Below are 26717 nucleotides of genomic sequence, written 5' to 3' on the forward strand. Positions count from 1 at the left end.
AATTAGTTCTGCGATTACTGGAAAGGGATGACCTACATCTCAAACTTTGAGTAAACAATGTGTAAGACTGGTACTTGCAGTGAATATCACACATTACTTATCAAATCACAATCAGATCCACGTAAAGCACAATCAAAATTAATACCTCAAGGTGGTTGTTGCGGTTGTAGTGAAGATTTAAGGCGCGGATGATCTCCGATTCAAATGTGACGGAGATGTCATCCGCATTCTTAGTTCCTTCACTCAAGCTTTGTCTCGCATACTTCTCCATCTGGATGTAGTAAAACTCCCTGCGGAGAAAGAAAATGTCAGTTAGATTATGAAAAAAAAGAACCTAAAGTAATCCTGAAGTAATTTGACAAATAGAATACACTTACTATATACACAGAGTATTTCCTAGATCATTTGGCAGCGCGAGCCTAGAATATTGAGCAACACAATTCCCACATAAACCTAAATAAGCCTCGCACTCTACCTCACTAAATGTGTCACTGACTGGTACGAGTAATGTGTAATGTGAATAATGTGGAAACTTCATTGATGATGGAAAAGATCTTGGTGACGACTATAGTGCCAATGAAGAGAGTTGATGGGAAAATAAAGAGCTTGGTGATAATTACAATGCGCTAGAATATAGTAAAGAGGACATAGGCGAAAAAGAGAGCAAGGAGATGACATCAGAGGACAGACTATGAAAAACGAGAGTGCAATATAGTATAAGTGGTAACCGGCACGAATAATCAAATCGTCGTGTACAACTACTAAGCGAGGTGACATGCCACATATTTCTGCATGACAGTGGAGCGGCGGCACACCTAGGATGGCAAGGGAAAGAGGGCGGTGGATGGAGATGCGGGACCCGTATGTCAGTTGAGTATCAATATGTATATACAGCAATGCGAGGCGTTTTGACTTCAAAAATGTGCGCAGGAGAACACGTTAGACCAAAAAGACATAGTGATGATTAAAAAAAGGCAGAGAACGGTGAGGTGATAAGGCTGGAGAAAAGAAACAATGGAGAGGAATGTGCATGATGGATAGAAAAATGAGGTTAAGAGAAAACGGAAGGGGGAAAACAGGACGACAGGGACCCACATCACTCTTACAGCTATTCGTCAATTACAGGAATAGTTTATTGGTATACGTCACATACCAAGTCTTACGCATCATTGTTTTTTCGCACAATTAGGCACACGAGTGATTTATTTTTCCATTTGTTGCATTAACTCTCCTTCTCAGACAAACTTAAGCAGCGATAAATGAACTGGAATATTTTAGTTATACAAGCATTCAGTTTCGCAAAATTCGTTCTCCTTCTGAGGCAAATACGACAAAAATCTTCCAGTCAACGTTCCCTACACTTTGACAGAAGAGTGAGTTAACTGGAATATTTTTGCTTTCAATTTACTAAGGTTCGTTCTTCTCCAACAGTCATCTTCTCTCACATTGGAGCAGAAGAATCGGTTGGGAGTATTTTTTTGTATCTAGCGCATTCCAAGGTTAGCTCTCCTTCTTAAGTGACCAATACCAGTTTACCGTTGGGGTGCGGGGGCTGCTTCCTTCCCACGGCAGCATGCAGGACTCAAGGGTCGCCCACATGGCCTTCGTTCCAGGAGGCCAGGTGGAGGTGTCTCGGTCACACATCACCGCATGCACTACACACGCTTAGCTTTTCCATCAGTTACATATAAAGCTTAATTTGAAAGTAATCTTTGCAGGGACTTGATCACGTTAAATCGTGTTTGATTCTGGTTTACTTAAATCTGACAATCTTGTTTAATATTTTCTAACATAACTAATCAAGAAATAACTCCGGTGACTGAACAATCACAGTTTCAGAAAGTATACGAAGCGGTGAGCGAGACGAGACATCATGAAGTCAACTTTCTGTTTTATAATTGAAATTGAATTAAATTCGACGACGGAGAACTTATATAACACTGTTACGTGGAACAAAATAAGAACACAAAGGGAGGAAGAACTAACAGCATCATCAGCACTATTGGTCGTTATGCAGCTGCTGTGCCTAACCTAAAGCAAACTCTTTAGAACATTAAGTACATACAAAAACAACAGTATCTAAACGCACACTTAAACCACAACACAAGTCTCTAATCCTCCATAAATCCTCAAGACACCAATGAACATATTAGGCGCTGAGATACACTAACGCTGCAACGCAAATATTCTCAGAAGCTCAATGAAGACAAGGAAAAATAGCTGACGACTTATTGGCGACGTGAGCCTCTTCTGGGTGCAACTCGAACGCTAAAGCCGCTACGTGTGTGGACGGGACGGGAGAGGATTTCAAGGTGACATAAATGAGCTTCGTGATATTATCTGCCGCAAAGTTTGTCACATACCCGAGAGAGAGAGAGAGAGAGAGAGAGAGAGAGAGAGAGAGAGAGAGAGAGAGAGAGAGAGAGAGAGAGAGAGAGAGAGTTGACTAATGCACACATTCTATTCATGCCATAAAGAACAGGTTTCGTGTGTAAAGCTATGTGAAATTCCACAACTTGATCTGATCACAATTGATCCATAAGGACTTACAACCACATAGTCTTCCTAATACATTAACAACTAACCTCGAAACACCTACACTTTTGCCATCTAATAACCACAGTAATAATCACCAGACACCACTAACAACCACTACAGACTCTAAAATCCTGCTTAACAACCATTCGTTGACTTAACTATGGTAATCATGAAGCTGCAGGGTGGTGATCTGTGCCCGGCTGAGCGTCCCCCATAACTCCCCAAGCAGCTTCCAGTTCTTCATCGCACTTAGCCCTCCCAGTTCCTTGCCAGTCCATTCTCCCAGCCTTCACATTTCTCAAGGCAGTGAGTTAAGTTAATAGCACGAATTTATAACCCACTGCCAGCCTCCATTTGTCGGCGTGGCTGTCTAGACGCTGGCAGGGAATAAAACTAGGGTGATAGATGACCCACAGTTAACCCACAATCATATACTTTTCCTTCCGCCTCTCTCGGGAAAGATAAACTCCGTAGCCCGGCCTGGATCAACTCGGAGCGCCCCCCGGAACGAGCTTGTTATCTTCAAGTCCTCCACTAAAAGTCTCTCGCGACAACGAGACGAAGTAAAAATGTGAGAACAAAACCGCGGCGCCAGCAGAAGCGTCTCGGCGTTGGTAAGCATGGCAGCAGCAGCACCAGCAGCAGCATCTCCTCGGCGTGCCCCCAAAAATATGTGTTAATTAAGCTAACGAGGCCACAGATAAGGTCGGAGATGCCGCGACTAAACCCCCAAACGACTCCTCGGAGGGCAATTTAGGCCATATAAATCTAATGCCAACTTGAATGTGAAATGTGGCAAGTCAGCGTTAATGAGGAGTAAGAAATCTCCGAGGCCCGATAAGACCGCCTCTGGATTTGGTCACAGACAGCACCGCTAACAAGCTCTACTCCACCTAATGTCTGCTTGTCTTAATGAATATTTACCGCGGAGTGCCTTGTTCCCTAATGACTCTGGGGCTGCCAGCTGCTGCCCTCGACGTGGTCCAGGTGATTACGTGACCTAGGATAGCGACGGGGGAGAGGGAGGGAAGGAGGGAGGGAATGCAAGGCTCGAAGGAGCGCGGAAAGGTTACGGTGGGGGATGAGGAAGGGAAAGTTATGTATGTTGGTTGGCTGGTATCTTCCTTCCTTCCCTTCCTACCTCCTCCTCCTTTCTCTTTCTTCCCCCAGCAATCTAACCACTTTCATCTCCCTCCCCCAGTACTGGTCGTTTTAATCTGACGTCAATTAGAGTATTAAACGAAGAATTTTGGAAGTGTATGCATAAGATAAATTGAAATAAAATGCTTGGTAAGATGCATTATGTATACAGTATGTCTTGAATGCATACTGCGCATCTCTCTCTCTCTCTCTCTCTCTCTCTCTCTCTCTCTCTCTCTCTCTCTCTCTCAGAACCTGTCGATTACAGCTATCAATCAATCACATGCGGAAGAAGACCAATGAAAACACAATATCAAATAAAAAAAATTACCGAACGGAAAAGAAAAAATACAAATCCGAAAAAAGGGAGAGAGATGAAAAAAAAGATCGAAGTTTGCCGTATGGCTTGACAAACCGGCGGGAGTAGAAGGGTTGTGAGATCTCGAGACGCTCCCTGCCGCTGCCTGGAGTACGATAATTACCCCCACCCCCACGCACATATAGGCCGCAGTGACCTGCTGCGTACGGTAACCCACCAAGTCTACGCATCCTCCTACTTACCGTACACCCACTTAACTAGCTATCCTGGCTTTACATACAAGAAAAAAGACCCCAGTGACCCTCAGTCTTGCCTCGTGTGGGCGTAACGCGAGGAGGCAGAGGTGGAGGCGACATAGAAGCGACAAGCGTAACGTACCTATTCAAAAATAACGTTCGGCAACTTAACGAATGAAACCCCCCTTGAGAGATCCTCCTGGGAGAGTGAAGACGGGAAAGAAAGAGGAGCAGGGAGGAGAGGAAGATAGGGATAATGAGGAAGAAAGAGAATAAATAAAAAGAGGGGAAAGACAAAGGGATCAGGCACTAATGAGGCCAGGGCGTTACACACTGCTTGGGGAGAGGGGAGAGGTAAGCTGGGGAGAGGAATCACGGGTTATCACCACCAGTTAGCTGGACGAAGATGACGATGCTTAGAGAGAGAGAGAGAGAGAGAGAGAGAGAGAGAGAGAGAGAGAGAGAGAGAGAGAGAGAGAGAGAGAGAGAGAGAGAGAGAGAGAGAGAGAGAGAGAGAGAGAGAGAGAGTGGAAATGGTCAGTTGATTTATATAAGGCAGATCCTGGTGAGAAAATAAGAAGGTGCATGGCGCGGCTATGCGCCAAGTAGTGTTTACCTGCATTTCGATGCATTTGTAAACACCATGACCTCCGTTTTCTATTCATAACCCAATAGGAAATGAAGAAAACTTGAAGCGAGGTAACAAGAAACCTAACCATTATCTCCATTACCACTATTACTACTATCATACCTAAATTTCTAGAAACATTACATTACCTAGTACAACACCTTCATAAACAAAAGCGCATCACATAAAAAAAAAAAAAAAAACACCACGCATATAAACTTAGCATCGAAACCTGCACGGCCATTTCATTCATTAATCACGCAAGTCCCACACAAACTTCCGTACAGCGAGAGGAGAAACACGAAAAAGAAAATGTATGCAGAAGGTAAGAACGATAGAAGCAAGCAAAGTAGACCTGCATGTGGATAGGCGGATGTGGGTGTGGGCGGGACGGGCGGGCGGGTGGAAGGCCGGGCGGGTGTTGGTCGAGGGAGGAGTACGTGGATAAACAGACGAAGAGATTAAACAAGAACGGATGACGAGCTACATTACTTAGGCCGATGGTGGCACGTGGAGGGGGAGAGAAAGAGAGGCGGGAGCTCATGGCGGTGGTGGAGTGGAGGGAGTGGAGTGGCAGAGGGAGGAGGGAGGCTGAGTGGAGTGTGTAGGCGGAGGAATGCACTGACTAGGCAAGGAAGGTGGATGGGCACACACTGACTGACTCTCTCTCTCACACACACACACACACACACACACACACACACACACACACACACACACACACACAAGATGCACAAGAAAGTTTAGGTCATCTTTTTCGAAGGTGACGAAATAACTTGAAGTATATATAGACAGGTGTATGTGTGTGTGTGTGTGTGTGTGTGTGTGTGTGTGTGATAGAGAGAGAGAGAGAGAGAGAGAGAGAGAGAGAGAGAGAGAGAGAGAGAGAGAGAGAGAGAGAGAGAGAGAGAGAGAGAGAGAAGAAATCAATCCAGAGGAGCACATCTCCCCCCAGTCTTTTGTACACTCAACTTCCTCCAGGGTGAAGGAGCCTCCGCCTCAAGGGCCAGCCAAGACGCTCCCTCCCTGCCTCCATCCAGCGCCCCCGCCCCTCCTCCTCCTGCATCCCTGCCTCTCACCACTGCATTCAGGGTTGCCACGTGCGCCTTCCAACCCTGACTGTGTGTTTGTTTACCTCCGTGTGTGTGTGTGTGTGTGTTTGTGTGTTTATGTATGCCACGGTCTGTCTCTGTGTGTGAGAGTGAGTGTGTGTGTTTGTGTGTGTGTAATGAGGGAATAATTAGTGCATACTCATTCCTAAGATGCATCCACTCACTTCTCGTCTCCCCTCAGCTTCTAACTAACCTTTCTCAAGCATCATCATCACCATCACCACCACCACCACCATCATCATCCTCGCTCACCACCCAAATTTCCATCTTCTTTCTGTCACATTTTTTCCCTCCGGTACTTTAAGGCGCGGACTCCCTAACCGCCCCCCTTTCCTGTTCTACTTCTCTCCTCCACCCGCCCTTCCTCCCCCACCGCTCTTCTCTTCTCCCTAATCAGGCTCTCACCGGGACTCCCCCTGCACACCCCCTATGGGCCCACACCCCGGTCTTACTGCATATCCCACACACTGCTGCACATCAAAGAACTCTATAATAAGATAGACTTACATACTAAACGCGGCCCGCCACACCGCAAGCAGTTCCTCTCTCCCTCCAAGAGCAGCGCCTGTCACTGTCCCCCCCACTGCCATTTTTTCTTTTTAATTTTTTCGTTCTTTTCCTCCCTGCTTTCTTCTTCCCCCACTGCAGGTCTCCCCACAGCCAGCGCTTCTCTCCCTCATCACTCAATCCACTCAGCTTCTTCCTGCCTTCCAGTTCTCCAAGGTGACACTCTTTCCTTCCTTCCAGCCTTCCAGCGTAGATATGACAGTTTCGGCTCGTGTTCGAAAGCGTTTTTTCAGTTGGTTTTGGATTGTTTTTAAAAGTGGCGACTAGTCGGGTTGTTAGGGGTTTGGTCTGTTATCGGCGTGGAATCCCTGTTAAGTTATCACCAAAAGGAACAGTCTTAAATGAAGAAATGACGAGCTGGTATTACAGACTGCTGGGAGATATTGAGATGAGGCGCCGAATGTTTATAGGAGTACGGATTAGTGTCATTCGTTAGCAGGACGTAAACTTTTTTTTCTCTTTTTTTTTCTAGCGCAGTTACGGATATTGGTGAAAAATTATAACTTGCATTCTTCACTACCGTAATGTTATAAGCGGCGTAGATAAGTCAGAACTTCACTTTTTTCGAGGAGTTTTATACATATCTTTTAAAGTTCATAGAAAATTTTCTCTATGTGCAATCTTTCACGTATCAACTGCATTTTCCTTTGTTTAGATTTTACGATCGAAGGAGTCATATATATCATTCTTATACAAAAGGCATGTATATATTTTTCAGCAATGAATCATACGAAAAATAGTTAACTTGGTAATTGATACTTAATTGGTTGCGCATTTCTTAAAAAAATGAGACGAAGGAAGATTAGGAAAAATTGCCTGGTAGGAGGAGGAAGAGAAAGAGGAGAGAACTACCCGGGAGGAGAAGGAGGCAAAGGAAAGAACTGTCCAGGAGAAGGAGATAATTACCCAGGAGGTGGAGAAGGAGGACAAGAAGAAAAAAAGCTACCCACTTACAAGGAATCGCAGTCCGTGGCGAGACATACGAGAAAAGGGCGAAGAGAATGCCCACGGCGAGATGAATTTTGCGTGGAAAGAAAAGAAAAAGAGAAGAAAAGAAATGAAAACAAGAAGAAAAATGTAGCAGCCGTCCTACACCACAGCCTACGCCTACTTGCCCATGGGATTAGACGTAATTAGTACAAGCTGACACACACTAATCGGCACGGCAAAGACTCCGGGCAGCAGCCAGTCATGCCAGAGACTCCGCGGATTTTCAGCGACGAGAGCGAACTTCGAACTGGAGTGGATGAAGAAAAATTCGCCGAAAAGGAGGATGAAAACCCGTAAAGTGTAACAATAAAAAGAAAAAAAAAAATCCTTAAAATAGTGATAGGAAATGAGGAGCAAAATATGCAGATGTAATTACGCGGATTTTTAAATTTATTTTTACGGTTTTATTGACAGATTAGTAAGATTTCTGTTCCTGACACGATAAACACTTGAAAATCCAGCATATGGTTACACGTGTTTTTAAATGTATTTCTACGGCTTTATTAACAGATCAATAAAATTTCTGTATCAATAACAGGAGACACACTCTTGAGAACCTAGTATATTGTCTCCGTGGGCTTCGAAAATAGTCATAGTGAGAAAGCGAAGCGTTACAAAATACAATCCTCAGTCAGCCACATCCGACCCTTTCCGAGGCGGTCACAGAGGTCAGACCTTTGGCTTCCCTCACACCTGCCTCCGCCAAACGGTAAAGGTCAATGTAGACTGACCTTATGCTCTGAGGGAGGGATGAGTGTTACTAATATTCTCTCTCTCTCTCTCTCTCTCTCTCTCTCGGTATCGCTTATGTATATACTGATTGATTGATGTAGGTCGATACACAGACTGATAAACACACACACACAGACACACACACACACACACACACACACCTAAATACCACCATCATCCTATAACCGCAAACCCACCTATCCATCCATCCACACACCCAGACACACACACACACACACACCCACACGCAAACGCACATACTCTCTAGTGGGCGTTTTCTGCCTTAATCAGCCCTGATAAGAGCGCTGGGGAGATAAGGGATCGCGCGCCACTTGACATGTCTTGCTGCACCCTAGATTGAGTTTGCTCACCCCGCCCCGTCGAGAGTTCGTCCTCACACACTTCTTAATTAAGGCTCGTCCAGGAACTACAGGCGGAGACTATACCGAGGTGGAGGGCTAGAGTCAACGTGTAACCTTATGGGGATTTGCATCAAGTATCATTCTCCCTATCTCTCATATACCCTTAAGACTTATCTGACTCTTAGCGTTATTCTCCCGGCTTATCTGATACTTATGGAAAGAGGCGAACCATAAAAAAAAGACTTCAAAGAATAAATGAAAAGGGAAAAGTGATGCGAGATATTGCAACTCTGAATCAAATCATGCGAGGACTTGTTCTGCAATGCTACCAAGGAAGGATTTCTAAAGAGCACAACGACATTTATGAAGCACATGGGTTTTAAAGAGCATGACGACTATGAAATCAATAACGATGAAGACAACAACAAAATCACACACACACACACACACACACAGGAAGGACGTCTAAAAAATACAACGACGACATTACTTATCAAACATCCCAAGAAGTACACACGCGCAAAGATCACTACTATAACTACAAATCTAAGAAAAAGAACACAGCAACAGCAACTACGACGATACCTACATTATTTATCAAGCACACTGAAGGACACACAAGCGACGCGGCACTCTTATCACTTCATCCTTTACACCCCAACCTTCTGCTCCTCGTCGTGCCTCTCAACAGCCCCTCTCTACGGCACGTTTTCCCGGAACATGAATGAGGGAAGTAAACAAGAAGACATCCGGGAGAAGGTATACTCATTGCTTGCTCCTCCTCCTCCTCCTCCTCCTCCTCTTCCTTCTCTACCCCCACCTGGCGCGTTCCTGTAACTTGCCCCGCACACCTGTGATACTTGCAGACCGTTAATGTAACACCTGGCTCGCTAAGGTTCGCCCCGTAATCGTCATCCACGCAAGGGTAAAGTTTAAATAAAGATGAGGGAAAGTTTAATACAAAATTATTCTTATTTATACTTGAACTTGACGTTATGGAGTATGAATTAAAGTGAGATAAATCACGTTCTTGATGTATGCACATATATTATTTAAGTACTGCATTGGTAAAGGTATGATTAAATTCTTCAAAGGAGGATCATGTGCACGAAGACTTTTGAAACGTAGCATATGGAGAGAACGATGATGAATTAAGTAACGTAATGCACGAAATAAGGAATGAAGAATAAAAAAAAAACAATAAATGACCAAGAAATAAGAACTCAAAAAGAAAAAAAAATAATAATGACAAAGACGAACAACATCCGGTGAGAAATAACATTGAATATTCCAGAAACTATGAATTCAAAATATGACAGTTCGCTTGTTGTTTTCCCTTTATTCTATCATACTGCCAAATCTTGCTAGTGGAGTAATCGTTTTCAAGTCCGCGACATAATTTTTGGAGCCAGCTTTAATGTAACACCAATAAAGGCGCCACTACACTTATAAAGAACAGACAAAAGATCGATGAGTAGTGAATGACAGAAGGAAAAAGAAAGAAAGGAAGGAAAAAAAAATGTCACAAGAAGGGAAAGAAATTGAAGGTCACTGATATTAGCGAAACAAAAAACGATGAAAATTAAGAACGTAAAACAAAAGAAGACATTCACACGCACGCAAATCAAATCGAACAGAAACAAAAGGAGATGAAACGATGAAAATAAAGGAAAGGGGAGGAGAGAAGGAAAGGGAAGGAAGGGAAGGGAAGGGGGAGGGAAGAAGAGACACAGAGACAATAATAAGATGTGAGATAATGAAATACCATAGATAATAACAACAAATAGAAGAAAGAAAAAGGAAAGCAATTATCAACAGTATAAGAAGAGAGAGAGAGAGAGAGAGAGAGAGAGAGAGAGAGAGAGAGAGAGAGAGAGAGAGAGAGAGAGAGAGAGAGAGAGAGAGAGAGAGAGAGAGCAAAGGAATAAATACCAGCATAAAAAGACTAATACTTCAAGATAGGTATGAATAAGGTCTTGGTGGTCGTGGCCACTGGGACATTCCTTCCTTCAGGCGGGAAAGGAAAGGCAAGCAAGGGTCGGAGGAGGGAAGGGAAGGAGAGATGAAGGGAGGGATTCGGAGGAGGGGTAAGAGAAAGAGATGACCTTGAAAAGAAGGGAAAGAAGGAAGGAAGGAAGGAAGGAAAGAATCTCTCTCTCTCTCTCAATCTACTTCTACCTCTACTTTCCTTGGAGAGTCAATATTGGTTTTCCAGCCTGAAGCCATCGCCAGGCCAAGCATGCCCATTCCCCAAGCCGACCTACGTCTATCCACGCTTTCGCACTTACCGGTGACACCCCAAGTGCATCTCGCGCCCAAAGTAACCAACCAGTCAACGCGTGAGTGAAGTCAGCGAAAGCAAATGTATGAAATGAAAAAGAAGAATGCGCGAAGGAACAAGAAGGCAAGCAGGAGGAATGCACTGAGAGGGAAGGAGGGATGAAGGAGAGAGGAAGGAAGGAAGATTCGAGCACAGAGGCGAGGAGGCAGGAGGGAGGGAGGAGTGAGAGAGAGGAGTGGAGAGGCGGGAGGGAGGCTAGAGCGAGGAGGTAAGCGGGAGGGATGCAGCGAGAAGGAGGGAGGAAGGAAGGAAGGCTTGAGCATAGAGGCAAGGAGGCAGGGAGGGAGGGAGGCGTGAGAGAGACGGAGGAGGTAGGGAGGCTGGAGCGAGAAGAGAGGCGGGACGGAAGGCCGGAGGGAGAGAATGCAGCGGGGACGAGAGATCTAGAGGAAGAAGAGGTGAGGATGGGACGAGGGAGGGGAGGAGCGCATCACAGAGGTAATGGGTTAGTGGAGACAAAAGAAGAAGTGGTGGGCTACGTAGGGAGAGGAGCGAGAGTGAGAGTAAGAGTGAGAGGTGGGGGGGGGGGAGAAGTGAGTGAGAGGCAGGGGAGAGAGGGTGGTAGATTTGATGTCTCTTTCTATAATCAGTGAAAATAAAAGGAAGAACAAGAACGGTGAAGAGATGACGAGAGGAGAGATAATATTTTCTTTACTCTCCTTCATCTACTCTCACGTAAATCTACTTTCACTCACAAAGAACATAAAGAAGGGGTGTGGGAGGGACGGACTCTGAAAGGTGGTGAGGTACGTACAAGAATCACTAGCATCGTCGTCAGTGGCACGGTTTTTAAAAGAAGATGGATAGATGAAAGAAAGAAAGATCAAGCAGAAAAGGAAGAAGGAAAGGGATGAAAGGAAAGAAGAAAAGAAAAAAAGAGTAAACTATAAAGGAAAGCCACAATGATTGTTAGTAGCAGGAGGGAAAATGATGAATAGAAAGAAAAAAAAAACATCGTAGAAGAAACAAAACAGAAAGAAGAGAAGACGAAAAGAAAGCAAAAGACTGAAGAAAATCAATAAATAAAAGAAGAGAAGAACGAAAAGAAAGAAATAAAAAAAGAAAAATGAAAGAAAAAAAGTTAAACAAAGACACTAAGAAAACGGAGAAAGGAAATAAAGACGATACGAAGGAAAGAACTGAAGGAGAGGATGGAAGGAAGGAAGGAAAGGAGGAAGGAAGGAGGCTTGGCGGCAGAGGGCAGAGGGCAGGGCTACTCTCTCCCCTTCTTAATTCAACATTCATAACACCCGCGGCCCGCCTCACTGCATTAATTACACTCTCTCCATCGCTTGTGCCTGTTCTTCCCTTCATTATCACTCCTTTTCATTTATTTTTTTTTTCATCCCGTCTCAGCTCTCTCTCTCTCTCTCTCTGTCAACTCTACTCGCCTCCCTGTCCATCTACGCCAATGAGAGAGAGAGAGAGAGAGAGAGAGAGAGAGAGAGAGAGAGAGAGAGAGAGAGAGAGAGAGAGAGAGAGAGAGAGAGAGAGAGAGAGTAAACTTTCAAGGAAGACGTCTTAAAGTGTAAGAAGTTGTGGCAAGAGGAGGAGGAGGAGGAAAATGTTTATGTAAAGTATGCAGATAACTATCTTACAAAATATCTATGCAGACAAACATTGGGGAGGGAAAGAGAGAGAGAGAGAGAGAGAGAGAGAGAGAGAGAGAGAGAGAGAGAGAGAGAGAGAGAGAGAGAGAGAGAGAGAGCCACGGACACACAGACACACGGACGAACACGCACATTATAACCCAAAACAATTCCCAGTCAATCCTCTCCTTCCCTTCCCTCTCCCCTCATTTCCCCTCTCCTGCTTTCTCTCTTTCACACCTAATTCATATCTGCGTCCTCCCACCCCTCTCACTCGCACATCATTATTCTCCCCTTCTTCTCACACCTCTCACCCACTCCCTCTCCCTTCTCTCTCTCACTCTCTTTCCCCTTCTCCTTTCCTCCTAGGAGTCCCAGTGGTAATTGTGAGGTCAACGTTCATTTTACACTCCTAGACTTCGCCACACGCACGCAGGTGAGTCGCGCAATTACAGGTGGACTTCAGGTAAACGCCACGCTCCTTAATGCTTCCTCTAATTTCCATGTAGTTTTGTTTCCTAGAAGTTTCTTAGCTCGTCTCTCTCTCTCTCTCTCTCTCTCTGGTTCTAATCTTTGTGATGATGATGAGTTTTGATGGTTTCTATACGCAAGTGATACTGTAACTAGTGCTATGTATGGTTGATAATATCGTGATCATCCTCACTATTATTAGTACAACAATGTCAGTTTTAAGAGAGAATCCTTGCAAGGGACTCATTTTACTACTACTACTACTGCTACTACTACCACTACGAAAAAAAGAGGAAAAAAAAAAACCGTTTCTTTTACTGCCTATTATGTAAAAAAATATTTGTTGATTCGCCACCTGACACACTAAATAATAACTGACTGACTGACTGGTGTACTAATTAACTTACTGACCGACTGAATGACTAATTTATTGACTGACTGAATGACTAACTAACTGAAAGGCTCCCGTGGCCTCCGTGGTTACTAAAGGGACTCATGTACTCACCGGAAGTTGGAGAACCACTTGACGAGCTGGGCAGTGTTGTTCTTGTTAAACTTGATATCTGGGAAGTAGGTCTTGAGCACCGACGACGAGGGATACCGCACGAAGAAGAACATGAGCTTCGCTTTGCGGAGATGCATCGGCGTCAGTGTGCTGGAGTGCGCTGGAGTTAAGGAAGAGAACCTGCACTGTAACATTCAACTCAACACAGCAGCAAAACACATGGGCCTCGCGCGATCCATACATATAGAAAGTGGGAAACAGCACACCCAGCGCCGCACTACGGGAGTCTTCGATACTCTCAGCTAGACTGGAGGCCACCAAGGTGACTTCTCCGTTTACCAGCGGCCAGAGTATGAAGAGTCCCCGTGAGTGTGCGTACAGGAATGCAGGTTTGTTCAACGTGTATGCTTCACAGTCACTATATATATACACCGTGAGTTTTAAAATAAGGTCAGGTATTCATGATTTTATATATTCACGTATTGCACTGTTGTGGTTGCGTGTAGGCTGCGTGTGTGATGGAGGTGAGGGAAGGAGGAAATGATTGAAGGTAAGCATGATTGAGAAGAGAGAGAAGAGATTGATGAATTAAAAACAAGGGAAGCTCTGATGCGAACAGGAGGCAAATCAACAATAAAAAAACATAAAACAAGGCAATTATGAATGATTTTAAGTAACCAAGCGATGCAAACTAGAAAAGTCAACGAAAGGAGGCAAAAAAGGCATCGCAACGGAACATAACGGAGACGAATCGATAAATCATACACTAATACGTAAATGATGAAACTGAAAACGTAATATGTCACTGGAGGGATAGTGTATAGTTACAATAAAGACAAAAACTCAAAAACATACTTAACATACTTTCTTCAGGGCCAGAGAGGTTAAGGCTTCTCCCTGAGGAAGACAAACAAGAGCGAACATTACTTGAGGTGTTCAGATGAAGGGGCAAAAGGACATCAAGGGTCAGGCAAGAAGGAAAAGGAGGAGGGACAGACAAACGACGTGGAAACTACTAAGGAGGGAGGAAGAGAGGAACGCAAGGAGGTGAAGGAAGATATGAAAGCAAAGGAGAGGGACAAGGAGGAAGAGAAAGATCTTAAGAGAGAAAGGGAAGGAAAGGAGAAGGGAGAGAAGAGAAAAGTAATAAGAAGTGCAGGAAACGTAGGTATTTAAGTGAGACAAGACTAGGAAGACGAGAAGGGAGACGAGTATAGTAGAATTAATGACGAGGAGAGGAAGGAAGGAAGGAAGGAAGGAAGGAACAGGTCAGACTATAATCAGACTGCCACCATCACCCGTGTCACCGAATGAGGCCAGGCGGACCTCTCCAGACTGGCTGTGCCCATCATCAGAGGCACAATGAGATAATTGGCCAGTTAGTCATGAATAATTGAGAAATTAATCAGCCTATGACGATCCCAGCTCCCCCCTCCCTTGTCCTCCTAAATGGACAGGGGCTCCGCTCCCGGATGGACTCAGAAGAGCTAACTCTATCTTAAACCGGAGTAAGGAGACGTAGGAGGGGCGTGTGGCAGGTGTGACCAAGGCTGTGACAAGCTGCGGCGGAAGGACTGAGAGGTGGACAGTGTTGGTGATTGAAAGGCGAGGCATGAGTGTAGCTATGAATGATGCAAGTTTGTGGAGGAAGACCTAAGGGAAGGAGGAGGAAGAGAGCGAAGAGCATCCAAGGTCTCGTCAGGGCGTTGATACTGCTTATGGGGACTTATAGGCGAGGGGGAGGGCAGGGAAGGGATCACGAGGTGACTGAAACCTCAAGCTGTGAACAAACAACGGAGATATCATCGTGGGGCTTCGAATACCGCAGAGGTTGGGGGATTAAATCGCAAGTGCATCGGAAAGGAATGAAACTGACCGCACCTGTGTCACCTCATGGCCGGTGTCTTCGTCCCCCCACGTACGCAAACGCTCCTCCATCTTAGTCGCGTCTTCATTTTCTCTCTCAAACAATTCTTTACGTCTGAACAGTGAGAAAGAAAACACGATCCATTGTCTGATTGGCTGGACAGTAACGAATAGGAGCGTCTCTTAGAAGGTTTCGAGCACCAAATAAGATCTTGAGTTGGCCCCGTAATCCAATTAGGAAGTCAGAGTGCTGCCTCACCCTGTAGACGTCGGCGAACCACAAGTCGGATCGGCTGAAATAAGAGTGGGATCGACTCGTAACGAAACCCCACAAAGCGCGATGGTTGCCGTATCCCTCGACACACTCTTTGTGCCTTGGCCGGGAGGAAAAGGGAACACGAGCCCGCCACTTCCTCCACGCGACGACTTCCAGGCTTTCCGGTCCAAAGAAACGCCACCCACAGTTCAACTTGGTATCCTAATCTCGTATCAGCGTCTTATCATGGCTTCTTTTATTCTTATGTTGTAGTTAGAGTTGGTGAGATCTTCAAGCGTACTTTCCAGATTATAATAGTAGTTTGATAGGAAATTTGTATCGTTAACAAAATAGTTATGAAAACAATGCTTATTATATCTGTGGCCTTTTGAAATGATTCTAATGAGTGAAACAGACATTTAATAATAAGACCAGCAGATGAGACAACAGAATAAGGCACGCGTGACTCCAAACTACACCTAAAACTGCACCTCAGTCATGCAATTCGCCTCAACACTACACCGCCTCTTTTCGGCAGCCTCTCGAGGGTCACCGCCTGATACACGCACCCCTGCAGGAAACATTTACCGCAAGATAGACGTAGGAGGGGTTTAACATGTAAGAACTTTTATCCCGCAACCACGAGACACCCGGATGAGTAACACCGCGAACCGTGACGTGAAAACTGAGCCTCTCCTTCATCCTTCCTTCGCAGTGCCCGGCTTGGCTTCCGTCCCCCGTCTGCAACCCGAGATGATCCACAGATTAGTCACGAGTCACCACCAATCCCTCCAGATCAGAGCTACAAAATACCTCCTGGCGGTTTCCTCCCCAGCCCAGCGTCTCAGAGTAGAGGACACGGCATGGAAAGGAGCGCAGCAACCGAGTATTGGATCTTGAAATGGCAGCTTCTAAAAGGAGTGAAAAAGAGTGTAAAAAGCGTAGAGCGAATATACATGTAGAATCTATGGACAAGAAGGAAAGAATCGACGGAATTTGTTATAGGATCTTGAAAAGGCAGCTTCTAAAGGGGAGAAAAAATGAAGGATAGATAAAAAGGTATATGGATAGAGAATTTATATCACAAAAAGGCTATGGAATACAGAACAAGGAACGGATTGCATGGCCTTAGTATAGAATTTTAAAGAGATTTTCTAGAGGGGGCGAAAAATGATAGGAAGGATAGGGAATCGTATGTGCAGGTGGAATTTATATCAAGGGACGATTATCATGCCCAATTTAATATCAATGAGAGATTATGAGAAGGAACGATGCTACAGGTGGTGTGTCTGAATAGATAAGTGGAAAGATTGGCTGATGAGGCACCAGGTGTGAGAGTAACCTGACACACCTTGCCAGACTTCATGCAGGGGACGATGCAAGGAAAGCAGACCTTCTTACTTCCTTCCTCCCCATCAGGTAATGAATCTAAATCTCCCCTCCGACCTTCACTACAGAATTAACCAACCACTAATCACTATAATGATTACCACTATACTTTCACCACAGTTACACTAAGAATGTCACTATACACCACCAGGGAACCAAGAAAATCAAGGCTTTCTACTTCATTCATTCCCTTTCAACCAATATCTCTAAATCTTTTCCTTTGACTTCACTGCAAGACTCATCAGATGAGCTAACCAAGACACCAGTGCTATATTACGACACTTAAAACACCACTACCACCAATAACATGGCAACTACGGATTATCACCAATAGAAATACACTATGTAATCATACCTAACATAACATCGACACCACCACTTCGGCGAACTAAAATGCGTTTGTTTATAAAAAGAAATGGATTGAGAGAGAGAGAGAGAGAGAGAGAGAGAGAGAGAGAGAGAGAGAGAGAGAGAGAGAGAGAGAGAGAGAGAGAGAGAGAGAGCCTTTCTAGGAATCCCCACCAAGAGAGGGTGGACATTGCAAATCCTGGAAATAATATCTCCTCAAGATGCAATATCGTCCACCTTAACTTGACGGAGAGACGATGTGCGTGCCTTCGAGTGTGTGCGTGTGTATGTGCGCGCGCGCGTGCGTGTATGAATGCATTTACGACACTTGCTATCAATTATGCCATATTTGGTTTACTGAATGAAAGGTGCATGAAAACTAATAGCGAGAGAGAGAGAGAGAGAGAGAGAGAGAGAGAGAGAGAGAGAGAGAGAGAGAGAGAGAGAGAGAGAGAGAGAGAGAGAGACGAAGACAACAACATGGAAGGAAAAAAAGAACATGAAGAAAAACAGACAATGCACATAATACAAGAGATGCAAATTCTACTTAAGCCAACCTGAGCAACATCAACCCCTTGCTCTCTCTCTCTCACGCACACGCACACGCACACACACACACACTTACTCACACTGTGTCATCATCCTGCACTAAATAACAAATAACCTCCGCGGCCCCCTCCCTGAGAAACCTAGGAGGGGTCCACTGATCCCCCCCTCTATCTCTCCCCAGCCGCCCCTCCGCCCCCTCTCGTCTCTCAGGGTCCTATCTCTCGCGGCGACCAATAGGAGCAGACAATCACCGGACCAACGGGACGGCCAGCCTCCTGATTGGTGGCTGGCGGTATCATGCAAGGCTCGGAGGGACACGGGAGGGAAGCGAGCGGGAGTGAAGGAGGGAGGATGAAGAAAACGGGAACCAGAGAAGAGCTGAGGTGAGGGAGGACTTGGGTAGATTGAGCCAACCAGCCAGCCAGCCAGCCAACCAGAGAGAGAGAGAGAGAGAGAGAGAGAGAGAGAGAGAGAGAGAATTATATCTATGCGAGAGGAAGAGCACATGATTATTTCTTGTTTGTCTCTATCTGGGGAGATGTAAAGTTTGAAAGACTACGCGAGCAAAATGAAACGAAGAAGAAAAAGAAGAAAACCCGCAAATGTGGAGAGGCTAAGAGATAAAGGTCGCGGACATTAGGCAGGAATAATGAATACCGAAGGGTCAAAAGGAAGAATGGGAAAGAGGAGCTAACAAAAAGAGGCCGTTAATAAGACGAGAGAGAGAGAGAGAGAGAGAGAGAGAGAGAGAGAGAGAGAGAGAGAGAGAGAGAGAGAGAGAGAGAGAGAGAGAGAGAGAGAGAGAGAGAGAGAGACGTACGTACAAAATAGATAACACAGGTACCAAAAGACGAAACAGAAAGATTGAACTTAATATCATGAATATAATGATAGAGATGACAGAAAGTGAATGTGTTTATGGATTCTTCACACAACCGAAGTGGGTATCACGTGAACAAGAGGCATGAGACTGACACTAGGCACCAAAAAAGTGAACGGGGAGAGAGAGAGAGAGAGAGAGAGAGAGAGAGAGAGAGAGAGAGAGAGAGAGAGGAAGGGAGCAAGACAAATAAGAAAGAAAAAAAGTATGAAGAAAACCAACCAACAAATAAAGGCACTGACAAGATAATGAGCGGGTGACAAGCAGAATGAAAGGAAGATCACTTGGGAAGGCGATGGAAGGGCTCACTTATAGCCAAATGCCACACGCGAGGATTAACTTTTTAAAGCAGTAATTTCGCTGTTTGTCCGCCGCTCAGGGATGACTTAGCCACGAGTCTTTTTTGGCACACCTTCCTTCACGCGACACTATCAATCATCAAGGCGAAGGGGGAAGGGAAGCACACGGAAGGAAGACATAAAAGACACACGGGCTGGGGACTCTACTCATATTACTCATGACACAAATCAGCGAGCAGACAAGCAAAGCAGATTAAAAACGCCGTGATAGAAAATAACGAGGGTGTGAGAAATGATAAGGCGCGAGGGAAGGGAAGTAAACTAGCCATTATATTTAAGTTACGGGTTTCATGGAAAGAGAGAGAGAGAGAGAGAGAGAGAGAGAGAGAGAGAGAGAGAGAGAGAGAGATAAGGGGTGACAGCTCTACTGGAGACATGACACATCACTACTTAGGCGTCACACTGAAGGGGCCAGTTAATGTATCACTACTTCTGCAGGATTAAGAGTCTACTGAAGGTGAATATTAACTGAGAGCAAAGAAAATATGAGTCACTACTACGTTACAGAGCCATTCACAGCTAATATATTGGAACTGGGAGGGAAAAACACTTCAGAACATGGCCCAGGGAGATAGTATTAACACCATGAACTTTACAAGGAAGAGGAGGAAAACGAAGACGAGGATGGAAGGAGTGTATGGACTATGGATGGAGTGTTACTTAAACTTAGCATACTGACGGAGCAAGGAATTACACACTAATGGGAATACTGTAAGGGGTACACGCAAGATGCACTGAGGGAATGAAGGTACACTATTCACTTCCAAGATCTGCACAGGAAGATAAGTTTACGGAGTGACACTGATAAGAAGTCTTCAAAATAAAAGCACTATTATTTGGACATGGCGTTGTGAAGTTGTGTTCTGATATTTTCCCATATGAATCACTCGAGAGATGGCAAAGTCAAGATATCTCGCAGCGGGACGGAAAGCAGAAAGACGCTTACACGACTCACAAACAAATTGGGGCAACACGATAACTGATAATATTATTGTGAAGCGACACAACACAGGATGTTCGTCTGATTCTGTTTGGCGATATGGTGACTTCTTGGTGTTCACACGCACATTGACTTTAGCACTTGGAAGAAATTGCTTCGTGGTCACTTTGAATAAAGTGTGGATTGAACTCTGAGCACTTTTCTGGACAAACACCGAGTGACTCTCTGACTAAACACTGATCACACTGCCATGAGGCTGAAGGAGGAGGTCACTCACTGAACGCTATGCTTGATGGAACACAGGGCAGGGAAAGTGTGGTGGTGGCGACAGATAGGTACAGATACATATAGACAGATAGATAGATAGAAATAGATAGATAGATAGAAAGAGAGAGAGAATACAGCAGTGAACATGAGATAAGATTGCTAAATGCTATATATATATATATATATATATATATATATATATATATATATATATATATATATATATATATATATATATATGCATACATACATATATATATATATATATATATATATATATATATATATATATATATATATATATATATATATATATATACGCTATATGGCTGCGAAGCAAACACAAACAAACAACAAATCACTGGATATTTACGTTGAGGTGAATAAAAGGATATAGTAGGCTGGACTCCGTCGTAGTGTGGGTCTGCTGGAGAGCAGTCGGAGGCCCGGTCGTGATCGGCGCCGTGCAGGAAGCGAGAGAAGGTGTCGGGTGAGGAAGCTGCGAGCAGTGCTGGATGGAGGAGCGGATGGTGGTGTGGAGGCGGAGGACCCGCTGGAGACTCGTCACGCCGCCCATCCAGAGGAGATGACGGCCGGTGGGTGCTGTAGTAGCCGGGGTACAGGAGGTTGGATTCGTGTAGAGATGGGTTGGGGATGGCTACAGAGGTGGGGAGGGAGACAGGCAGCAGCGGCGGGGGCTGGGGGAAGGAAGACGGCCGATGGTGCGGGTGATGGCTCATGGGTGGAGGGGGAGGCGAACTGCGGGGCGACGCGGGGCCCATCATGCCAGGCAGGGGACCTCCGTAGCGGGGGAAGTCTTCCAAGAGGCGGCCAACTGTGCGAGGCGTCAGGCGGGAGTCAGTCACCTTATGGCGCTTCTTCTTGGGAGTGACAACCAATGGCAGCGCCTCATCCTGCTCGGGCTCCATGCCACCATAGGGGGAGGTCTGACCACTGGGGATCATGCCACCCATGGGGGGTAAGCTCCCCTGGAAGAAGTGAGGAGGCTTGTACATGGGCGGCCGCAGGTGAGGGAGATTGAGGTTGTTTAGACTGTTTTCTGACCCTGGGTACGGGGACAGGTTGAGGGGGCCGTTGGGGGCGGGCATGCCATTTAGTCTTGGCATGTTGGGAGGTGTGCGGTCGAGCATCTTGTGAGAACGAGGAGAGCGGGAGCCCTCCATCAGCTGCGAGGCAATGTCTCGGTTGAGTTGCTCAGCCGCTACCTCCGCCTGCTTGGTCAACAGCTTCTTCTGCTGCACATACTTGTTGACGATGGTGTCGATGATGACGGCCAAGGAGGCGGTAATTTCCGTCTTCAACACATCGGCGAGGCCCTCGAGGTCTGTCACCTGTGAGTTAAGATTTAGATTTCTTAACAGCTGAAGCTTTTCCGTCAAGTCTGAGTTTTTCAACTCGTTTTCTCTCCGTCTCTCCTCCTGGGTGCGGATGAGACGCTGGGCATAATCTAGGAGGTAGGAGGAGGCGTCGTTGGAGTCACTCGAAGAGGTGGAAGTTGGGGGTTTGGGGGAGGGGGCACGCTGAGTCTCAGGGGAGCGCCGCCTGACACTCAAGTCAATCTGTAGCCCCCCCTCCTCACCAGACTCCGGCGCCCGCGACTCTACCTGTTCGTCCTCCTCCAGGCGTCTCGTCTTGTTGTCAGGCTCCGCCGCGGCCTCGCCCTCCTCCGTCTGCGAGTCATAGCTGTTTCTTGCCTCGTGTTGCTGAGGCAAGTACAGCTTCCTTTTCTTACAGCCGTTCACAGTAGTGTTCGGGGTGGGCGAGGAGCGGATCACACTCACTATGTTCTCCAGTCGCTTCCTGGGCTCGGGGGAGTCTGTGCGCGGGCTGTTCTGACTCATGGTCTCTTCCACCTCAGACTCGCAGCGAGGATCTTCCGCGGTCACACTTTCCTCCCTGGCAGCGTTCGTGTCCTCATTACTGGTCTCCACTGGCTCCGCGGCACCTTTATAACTATTATTATTGTTGTGTAAAGAACGGGCGGCCTCTATTTCCTCCATAGTAAGAATTTCTCTTTTACGCCCCTGTAGTATTTCTCGTAAGAGTACGTTATCTGCTTCTGGTCCTCGAATCACCGAGTTCACAGCATCAGCACTATGGACGTTCGAGCTTGTCACTTTGTCCAACACACCCATGGTTGCCACTGTGTCTTCGGGCGGGCAGGGCGCCACAGGCTTGGTGTGGGCGCCGAATAACTCACTTAGCATACCGCGAGAACCCGCCGTGGGTGGGGGATTGAAATAGTTCACAAACGGTAGTCCACAAAAAGACTGACTTGCACTGAAGAGGTTGGGAGCACTTCCCGGCCTGACTGCATTAACACTAACACCACACAGGTTGGGCAGACTACTGAAGGCCGAGTAAGAGTTCCTTGGCTCTCCGGCGTCTACTCTTGTTCTGATCCGTTTCGGTTTCTTCGACAGCTTTTCTCCTAGCATGAAGCAATCGCTTTCTTCGTCGTGAGCCACTACGGTAGGCAGCGCACCGATTGGTGGAGGATGCAGGGTGGGTGGAGCAAGAGGTAGCGGTGGCCAATACGGAGGCGCTACGTCACGAGTCCCGATTCTTAAGCCTCCACCAATCAGGCTGCTTGGCTCATCCGGTGCGCCTGTAAGGGTAAGAGAGACGTACGTGAGTATGTTGAGGATGCGCAATGGTAACTTCTTGGCGTCTTATAATATATAATAACATATAATTATGTTAAATATCTAATTTACAAAAAGGTAGAAAATGTCATCGGAAGGTGTATGGAAATAAGCGACATGGACAGAGGGTCCAAATTATATGGAAAAAAAGGTGCCGAACCCGGACGCGGAACCTGCTAAATAGCGGCCGCTGGCACATTGCGCGTTACAATCTCACCCCCGTCAGATGAGGACCCTCCCAGCAGCTCTCTTCCAGAATCACCAATGAGGCTCATGAGAAAACAACTCTGGCCAACTTATCCAATTATGGAAAATAAAACTTGTATGCCACGAAACATATATTAGTGCCTGCAAGAGGCTTCACGAGTCGCCTCACAGCCTCCCACACGGCTCCTCATTAATTACAAGACACGACGCCGAGGAGTAGCAAGTGTCTTGGCGGCAGCGAGCTCCTGGCAAGGGAAGGACGGACTCCGCGCACTGAGAGGCCGGAGCACGGGAGGTGCGAGCTTCAAAATACACTAATAAAATTTAGAAGGGAGACATTGAGAGGAGCAGGGGAGAGAGAGAGAGAAGGAAGAAAAGAGAGCGAGAGAAGAAAAAGACGAGGAAATACGATGCCTTAGACTTGCGAGAGGCGAGGAGCGAGCGAGCGATCCAGCCACTCGGTCGCTGCCGCCTCACAATTCGACAATAATGACAACAAGAGCTGGTCTCCGTGGCGGACCGCGTGCGAGTGACGGCCGCGAATTGCTTTTATATTTCATAAAGATGGCATACGCACAGCACTGAAGGAATGAGTGGAGGCTGGGCGGTTGTGGGCCGGGTTCTCGAGGCTAAGGTGAAGCAGCCACGGAGGATGAGAGAGAGAGAGAGAGAGAGAGAGAAGAATGCTTGCTATGTCCTGACGAAGGCGATGCAGAAGAGAGAGAGAGAGAGAGATAATGTTTTTCCCACATTGTACTAGTTTTATAAACACAAACACACACACACACGCACAGTTTCTCTCTCTCTCTCTCTCTCTCTCTCTCTTACGTCTACTCTCTCAATGTTTGCGTCCCTCAAGTCATATCAAACGAAGTAACAAAATCCACCAAACGTATAAACGAAAGAGCAACGCAAAAATACCAGATGATACTGACGGAGAAAGAAGAGGAATATCAGCTTCTAAAAGAGAATAATTGTAAATAAAGTCATTGATAATAGAACATACGCATGCAGAGAGAGAGAGAGAGAGAGAGAGAGAGAGAGAGAGAGAGAGAGAGAGAGAGAGAGAGAGAGAGAGAGAGAGTAATAATAACAATAATAATACTTTCTTCTTCTCTAAAACAGGAAAACAAACACGATAAATGAATGAGAGAGAGAGAGAGAGAGAGAGAGAGAGAGAGAGAGAGAGAGAGAGAGAGAGTAAAGGAGGGAGTGAGGGAGGGGCGGTGGCGGGGCGACTCCTCAGGTTATCGATCGTGGAGCCTCTGGTCAGCTGTGGCGATGGTGGTGGTCCCTTCTCTCTCCCCTTTACCTCCCCCCCACTATGTCCTCTCCACCCTTGTCCCCCCCTTCCCCTTCTTCTCCTCCCTCCTCTTCCTCCTTTCCATCTCTCCCATCCCCTGTCCTCCCTTCTTATTCAAAGGCCCAGTTTTCTTACGGTAATGTTTATTTAGTCGTGTGTTGTCTTATTTTCGTAGTGTATTCCTTCGTTACTAAGAAGTCACCAGAGATTAGAAAAAAGAGGATTTATTAGCCAAGAAACAATTAAGATAAGTTAGATATAGTTACGTTTGGCTAGATTAGGTTTGGTTAAGTTTAGTCAAGTTTCGTTAGCAATATCAATGTTTAAAGACGCTTGGAATGGGTTAAGTTGGGTTATGTTACGCTAGATTAGTATTAGAGCCATGTTAGTAATAATGTTCAGAGCGAGCCTTCAAATAGATTAGGTTAAGTTACGCTGATTTACCTTTAGTCAAGTTCTGCAAGCAAACGCTATGTTCAAATGCCGTGGAAGTTCGTAAAGTTAGTCTAAGGTAGGCTAAGTTACATTAGGTTACGTTATATTACAGTGAGTTAGCTTCAGTTGGGTTTGGTTAGGTTAGCAATGTCCCGGTGTCCTCAGAGCGTATCCTCTAGTGTTAGGTTAGATTAAATAAAGTTAAATTTGGCTACGTTAGGACCAACAGTGTCCATATGTCCTCAGAGCGTGTCCCCTAAGTATGCAGCACGTTATTCTCGCTCCGTGTGCTTCCTCCACCGTCAGGAGTAGCAACGCCATCCACTCCAGTGCTAGGAGTGGTACAGACGCTTCAGGGGCCGCGCAGGTGCCTCGGAAACACTACTTAATATACCTTGAGGACCGCTGACTGACGGGAACAGGCTGGTGCGTGTTCCATATTCACCAGTATGTCTCCGTGCTGAGTGCTGCACTCTGTTTACTTCCCCCTCTCTCTCTCTCTCTCTCTCTCTCTCTCTCCGTTTGTGTTTGTCCGTCTCTTTCATGTTCTACCTCCTCCTCTCTCACCCGTGTTTTCACCCACACAAGGGCTCCCAACGGCCACTCACAGGTGGGGCGTAACAGCCTCTCGATGCGTCCTCCAAATGAGCCACATCATCACGAAACATGACACCAAAAGGGCAAACTTACGAAAACTGTGTCAACTGATGAGGAAAGACGCAGGGCGTCGTGACATGAGCGGTGTCTCGCCACGGGGGTCTTTATTTACTCATTACGATAAAAAGGCTGAGTAAATAGGCATGTGATTGGGTGCGACACGAGGCGGAAGGCAAACAATACACGTGAGGTGGGTTTAGTTACTAAGCTGGACTCGTGGTCACGCCTCATTGTGGTGTCATGTCCGAGCAGACCTGGCCAGTGAGTGACAGCGATGATTTCGACATGATATCTTTCACCCTGATCACCTGACTCACAGCCGCTCATCTGGCCAGTCTCCCTCCCCGTCCAGCCTCGCACTGACCGCTCCCGACCCAGCGAGGCCTACCGGAGGATGGACTTCAGAATGTTTCAAAACTGCCCGCCAGAGTGGAGATGAGGAATGATCACGTAAAATCTAACCTCGCTTTATAAATCTATGAGGAAACGCACTCGATAACTGACCAATGCTTCAGAAAGTGCCATGATTGTACTTTCTAATGCTCCCATTGGAAGCTGCAGGAAAAGAAGAGGTGAAGTTTAAAAAGGGAAAAAACTCAAATTGTGGAACATGAGCGGGCAAGAGCGACACGCGCGGTGGAGAGGCGCGTGCCGAGGAGGAGAGTTGCCAGCGAGGGTATATTATTAGGCGCAGGTAATGACAGTCATTAGCCTCTTACGTTAGTCAAGGATGCCACGTATGTTTTCCCGCTAACCAACAGCCTCCACGCCTCCACTCTCTCCACAACCTTCCTTGCGTCCACCTCTCCCGCAGTCTCTCCCACTCCCTCTCCACCTCCTTCACACTTCACTCCAGCACCCCTGTTAAGTTTTCCCTTTCACTCCTCACTAACCTCCCTCTCATCTCCAGCCCATTCCTCCCTTCTCTCTCTCTCTCCCCTTACGCCCTTTAGCTTCTCCCTCTGCTTCCGTTCATTTACTCTTCGTATTCTTCTCTTTATTCCTTCGTTCTCTCTCTCCATCATCTATCTCCTCTTATCCCGATTTTCTGTGTTTTTATTATCA

General features: G+C 46.2%; 1 protein-coding gene across 11 annotated transcripts in view; it reads right to left on the reverse strand.

The window, feature by feature from the left end:
• LOC123515430 (homeobox protein prospero-like) overlaps positions 1-26717 on the reverse strand; it is a 268714-nt gene that overhangs the window by 3570 nt on the left and 238427 nt on the right. For 4 of the 11 annotated variants that reach the window (XM_045273988.1, XM_045273982.1, XM_045273981.1 and 1 more), the window contains 4 exons: positions 20758-23013; positions 14386-14427; positions 13531-13690; positions 146-290 (listed from right to left, as the gene is read on the reverse strand). In XM_045273988.1, the coding sequence (XP_045129923.1) occupies positions 146-290; positions 13531-13690; positions 14386-14427; positions 20758-23013 (2603 nt within the window). Of the gene's footprint in view, positions 1-145; positions 291-13530; positions 13691-14385; positions 14428-16465; positions 16564-20757; positions 23014-26717 lie in introns of those variants that run through there. The other 7 variants (XM_045273987.1, XM_045273986.1, XM_045273985.1 and 4 more) reach the window with 5 other exon arrangements.

Source organism: Portunus trituberculatus, chromosome 39 (genome assembly GCF_017591435.1).
Source record: "Portunus trituberculatus isolate SZX2019 chromosome 39, ASM1759143v1, whole genome shotgun sequence".
Lineage (NCBI taxonomy): Eukaryota > Metazoa > Arthropoda > Malacostraca > Decapoda > Portunidae > Portunus > Portunus trituberculatus.